Below are 5,947 nucleotides of genomic sequence, written 5' to 3' on the forward strand. Positions count from 1 at the left end.
AAAACAGAATGTCCTCCAAAATACAATGCATATGCGAAAATAGGGTTATTTTAGGTGCCAAGTGGCGGGTTAGTATAAGAATATGTATGAAAACACCACTTAAATGGCACTAAAAGTGTGTCAATAACGAGCGTCAACAGGTGATGGAGATAGCAGCGGTGTCGGGGTGGGTGCTGGAGATGGTGGCGGCGCCGGGGTTGGATCGAAGGCGAGGGCGTCCCCAATCTACGTGCTGGAGGCGACGACAGCGGCGGGGTTGGAGGCGAGGCAGCGGGGGTGGAGGTGTGTGGGATCGGAAGACGTTGCGAGAGTTGCGTGAGGGTTTAGGGTGGGCGCCCTGGCCCGACCTCAATCGGAGGGACATGGCGTGGGCGTGCGAGTTGAGGGATGGCTGGGGTTGATCTAAATGATCCACGGTAAAACGCGAAGCACGGGGTGGGATGAGGAGAAAGTGGACGGCGTAAAATGGGGCGAGACAGACCGATCGGGTGCAGTAACATAGTACAACGACGTTTTTTCTTCCTTTTAGTTTTTTTAGCTGTAGAGAATAAAGCTTTATAATTGCAAAACTTATTTCCTCCTTAAGCTTAATTATTGTTGCAAATGTGAAATGCCCCCTCATAAGAGGCAACTGCCTCCTTTAGCGCTCACCACCGGCATGTTTGCTGCGTAAATAGGCAGCTGATTTTTGGTTATTTCTCGTTCGTCCTCCGTCCTAAATTACTATTCGTTTTGCCTTTTCTAGATATATTATTTTTACTCTGCGTCTAGATAATGTCTAGATATGTAGCAAATACTATATACCTATAAAAACTAAAATGAATAGTAATTTGGTATGGAGGGAGTACGTGATGCTGCGCTGTTCACGCTAACACTCGTGTACTTGGTGGCACAACAGCTCCCGGCCGACACGAAGAATTCTTCCTAACTTTTAACTGAATTTTACATATGCGGCCACAAGACCCACGTGTGCAAGACATCAGTGGCAGTGCTGGAACGCCTGATGCTGCAATGTGAAATCATGAATTCCCCTGGGCGACACGACGACACAAAGGAAAATGGACGGCTGGGTTACGAACAGCTAATGCCACTACCAGCCAGGCATCGGCACTTCTTCGCCTAGTCGGCCAGAGGCCGTCCTACCTGAAGTGAGTTCAGCATCCACGACACAGAAGACCCCGAACTCCAAGCCTCCAGCCACAAAAAAATGACCCAAAAAAAGCCCCGAGATTTTTCACTTTCTGATATTTCCTCATCCCAGGTAGGGAGGGGTAGGCAACAGCAAGCCTGCACAGCTCCCGTCTATGTGGGCTCATCTCTTCCTTATCGACGCTGTGGCCGCCGAGCCGCCCACGTCGCCCCACCCTCTTCCTCCCCGAGACAATCCCCACGCAACCGCGCACCGGGAGCCGGATGAAACGGAACTAGCGGAGGGGGAGAAAAATCTGCGACCCGTCCGCCTCGCCAGTGTGCTCGCCTACTTATACACTCCGCTCACTCCCTCCATCCCCTAGCTCCGCGGCCTCGCTCCCTTCCCCTCTCTCGGCTCCGGTCCACGCAGACAGGTGCGTGCGCGTCTCCGATTCCCTGATTCTGCGTGCGCGTTTGGGTTGTTGGTTCTAGTAAGTAACCGGTCTAGTGCCGTGTAAGATTCGGTTCCTGAAGCTTCCTTTTATCTCCTCCCTTATTTTGGGATGGGAGCATGTGAGTGGTTAGTTTTTTTTAGCTTCAAGAGAGGGGGAAAGGTGAACTAGGAGTGTTGGTGTATCGTGCTAAACTAGGATCTGCCAGTAGGGTAGCGATTGCTTAAAGCTCGTTCTGTTGAATTAGCTTGTCGATTTTCAAGGAGAGAGGAGAAGGCATAATGGTTGACTGTATATGGATGATCATATTTTAGTAGCCTGATGATTATACTTGCAGTTGAGTAAGGATTAGAATGGTTTGGGGCGCTTGTAGGTAGTGGAAGGAAGCACTAGTAGCTCTTGAATAGAAACTCTTCTAATGAACCATATTCCGTGTTTACTTGCTCCGAAGCATTTCGCATCATGTGGTTCTCCAACGTGACCTTCCATATACCCTTTTGCGATGCAATAGGGACTTAAAATTGTACCTGTGCTTGTTTCAGTCAAATTGAATTGGAACTGATGAATTACAACAGTAAACTAAGCTCCTGGATGAACCCATTTTCTTTTTAGCTTTGCAACAATTGTTCTTCTCTCTTGTTGACGAGGTCTCCCATGATTTTTTCAGTGAGCAAAGATGGCGCCGCCATCTATGAGCCTTGCTGCAAAGGGTGTGCTTCCCTTCTCAGCCCTTACTTCAAGCGGCGTTACGCAAAGGCCAGTGTCAGTGACTGCTTCCTTGGACAAGACCAGCGATGCCAGAAGGAAGTTCCTAAAGCTTGCGCTTGGGAACCTTGGTGTTGGGCTGCCCACCCTGTTGGGTGCTAAGAAAGCTCTTGCTGATGAGCAAGGCGTCTCTTCCTCAAGGATGTCTTACTCGAGGTTCCTTGAGTATCTTGACAAGGATAGAGTGAAGAAGGTTGATTTGTTTGAGAATGGGACCATTGCTATCGTGGAGGCCATTTCTCCTGAGCTTGGCAATCGCGTGCAGAGGGTCCGTGTGCAGCTTCCGGGTCTAAGCCAGGAGCTTCTTCAGAAGTTGAGGGAAAAGAACATTGATTTTGCTGCACACAGCAACCAGGAGGACTCTGGTTCTCTTCTGTTCAACCTTATCGGAAATTTGGCATTCCCCCTTATCCTTATTGGCGGTCTATTTTTGCTGTCAAGAAGGGCACAAGGTGGCCTTGGTGGACCCAATGGTCCTGGCTTTCCCCTTGGTTTTGGTCAATCTAGGGCCAAGTTTCAGATGGAACCCAACACCGGTGTTACATTTGATGATGTTGCTGGCGTTGATGAAGCAAAGCAAGACTTCATGGAAGTGGTCGAGTTCTTGAAGAAACCTGAAAGGTTCACTGCTGTTGGTGCTCGCATTCCTAAAGGTGTTCTTCTTGTTGGTCCACCTGGAACTGGTAAAACTTTGCTTGCCAAGGCAATCGCGGGAGAGGCTGGTGTGCCATTTTTCTCAATTTCAGGCTCTGAGTTTGTGGAGATGTTTGTTGGTGTTGGTGCTTCCAGAGTTCGTGATCTTTTCAAGAAGGCCAAGGAGAATGCTCCTTGCATAGTGTTTGTTGATGAAATTGATGCTGTCGGTAGGCAAAGAGGTACAGGTATTGGTGGTGGAAATGATGAAAGGGAGCAAACTCTCAACCAACTGTTGACTGAGATGGATGGTTTTGAGGGAAACACTGGAATTATTGTTATTGCTGCCACTAACAGAGCTGACATCTTGGATTCTGCTTTACTTAGGCCTGGACGCTTTGACAGACAGGTTAGTTTTTTAATTTGGAATTTTGGATGTTAACATTTGTTCGCATTCTGTCTGGCAATGCATTCCATTCCTAACACAGTTACGTGAGTGCTTGTTACAGTTAAAGTTGTTCGGTTCGATCATGATTTACTAGTGAAGTTGTCAACTGCTTGCTTGAAAAAATTAAGTCCACCCATTTTATAGCCAAAAGTTCAACACCCATATTGTTTCCTTTGTAGATTACTAAGCTGATCGCCTCCACTTAGTTCCTCCTAGGTTTGCCTTGGTTTCTTTCTTTCTTTCTTTTACTAAGCTGATCGCCTAATCCATTTAGTTCAGAGCTTGAGTCATCTTTCATTCAGTACCTGAAAGCTATCTAGATCTTAACTTGAAATTTGTTACAGGTGTCTGTCGATGTTCCTGATGTCCGTGGAAGGACAGAGATTCTGAAAGTGCACGGTGGCAACAAGAAGTTTGATCATGATGTTTCTCTTGATGTCATAGCAATGAGAACACCTGGGTTCAGTGGAGCAGACTTGGCAAACCTTCTGAATGAAGCAGCCATACTGGCAGGCCGACGTGGGAAGACAGCAATTTCTTCAAAAGAGATTGATGATTCAATTGACAGAATAGTGGCTGGCATGGAAGGAACTGTGATGACTGATGGGAAGAGCAAGAGTCTTGTTGCTTACCATGAAGTTGGGCATGCGATTTGTGGGTAAGAGATGACATTTTCTTTGAATATTTATCTTTGCTGATCTTTTCTCCTTTGTCTTAAGCATTGGATTGGATTTACTTTAGGTTGCTGGGTTTCTTAGATGTCCTGTTATGCATTTGAAGTATTTCTGAAGTATTTCAATTACTCTACGTACATTTGAGTGCTAATATGGTTTGTAAAGCTGGCTAGCTAAATTTGTTCTCTTAAATGCTCTGGTAATTGGAAGGATGATAGGGCAGTTATTTTGGTGTTGGAATAAAGAACAACTTGTACTTGATATTTAACTCAAAATGTTTCAAAAAAAATATTTAACTCATGGCCCATTCCTTTGGTGTACTCCCTCTGTCCCAAATTACTATTCGTTTTGGCTTTTCTAGGTACATAGCTTTTGTTATGCACCTAGATATATATTATGTCTAGATACATAGCAAAAATTATGCATCTAGAAAAGTCAAAACGAATAGTAATTTGGGACGGAAGGAGTATGTACTAAGTGGCTCCTTTTCTTTTTCTGTTTTTTGCTCTCTGAGAATTATATGGTATCTTTGCGGTTTCAGTTTTGAGTTATTTATGTGCCTCTTTTCTGTTCTTTTGGTAACCGTCCCATGCCCTTTTTTTGTGCAATCTCATTCATTTATGGAAATCTCTTCGCAGAACTTTGACACCTGGCCATGATCCCGTCCAAAAGGTTACCTTAGTTCCAAGGGGTCAAGCTCGTGGTCTTACATGGTTTATCCCGATGGATGACCCAACACTGATCTCCAGGCAGCAACTCTTTGCGAGAATTGTTGGCGGTCTTGGTGGTAGAGCTGCTGAGGAGATTATATTTGGAGAGCCTGAGGTGACTACCGGAGCTGCCGGTGATTTGCAGCAAATTACCGGCTTGGCGAAGCAGGTATACTTTCTTTATGCTGCAGTTTTGTCAGCATAACTTTGCAAGTCTTTGTGAACCATTTGTGGTTTTATTACTGATATCTTTATGAGTTCTAAGAACAAAACTATGCTGCAAGCTCACATGCTATAGTGCTATAATTGGTAGCAATCCGTAGGCATCTTGTTTTACTACTGAACTTTGTTGCCAATTGTACTGAGACCACAATGATCCTGCAGATGGTCGTAACTTTCGGTATGTCTGAGATCGGCCCATGGTCTCTGATGGAGGGTGGAGCACAGAGTGGGGATGTCATCATGAGAATGATGGCAAGGAACTCCATGTCGGAGAAGCTCGCAGAGGACATCGATTCGGCAGTGAAGCAGTTGTCAGATGAGGCCTATGAGATTGCTTTGATGCACATTAGGAACAACAGGGAGGCAATTGACAAGATCGTTGAGGTGCTTATCGAGAAGGAGACATTGAACGGAGACGAGTTCCGGGCAATTCTTTCTGAGTTGTGGAGATCCCTGTCGAGAACCGGGTTCCCCCAGCTACACCGGCGGCGGCTCTCCCCGCCTAAACTCTAGTTTTTTTAGGGACGATGTTTGTTGTTGTAAGATGTTCATATTTTGGATTCTTGGTATACACTAACTCTACTTCACCAGCCGGATTTTTGGTACACTACATGTAACTTACTCATGGTGAATTATAGTAACTGTAATTAGCTTAAAAGGCTCTGCGCAACATTTTAAGTTTCTAGCTTCTGGTCGAGTGAAAATCTCTTGCTCGTCGGACGAGGCAATTCCACGATTCCTGCTACAAGACTTTGTGATAAAACTGACTAAAAAATGGGATCATCAAATGCCACGATCTTAACAACAATTCTGCTTGCAACTGCCCTCACACTGTTAGGTATGATCGCATTGCAAAATTTGCATCTCAATCCGTTTCGATCGTCCTACTCCTTACAAAGCCTCACCGGATTA

At 45.6% G+C, this 5,947-nt stretch overlaps 1 protein-coding gene across 1 annotated transcript; it reads left to right on the forward strand.

Annotated features, from left to right (window-relative positions):
- Positions 1-1,334: 1,334 nt before the first annotated feature.
- LOC101773515 (ATP-dependent zinc metalloprotease FTSH 2, chloroplastic-like) lies at positions 1,335-5,723 on the forward strand. Its single transcript, XM_004966254.3, is given in 6 exon segments — positions 1,335-1,565; positions 2,251-3,390; positions 3,774-4,087; positions 4,742-4,982; positions 5,198-5,474; positions 5,477-5,723. Coding segments are annotated over 5 exon segments (2,028 nt in total). The 5' UTR covers positions 1,335-1,565; positions 2,251-2,259; the 3' UTR covers positions 5,542-5,723.
- Positions 5,724-5,947: the final 224 nt, after the last annotated feature.

The sequence above is a fragment of the Setaria italica genome, chromosome IV, assembly GCF_000263155.2.
Source record: "Setaria italica strain Yugu1 chromosome IV, Setaria_italica_v2.0, whole genome shotgun sequence".
NCBI classification, from domain to species: domain Eukaryota; kingdom Viridiplantae; phylum Streptophyta; class Magnoliopsida; order Poales; family Poaceae; genus Setaria; species Setaria italica.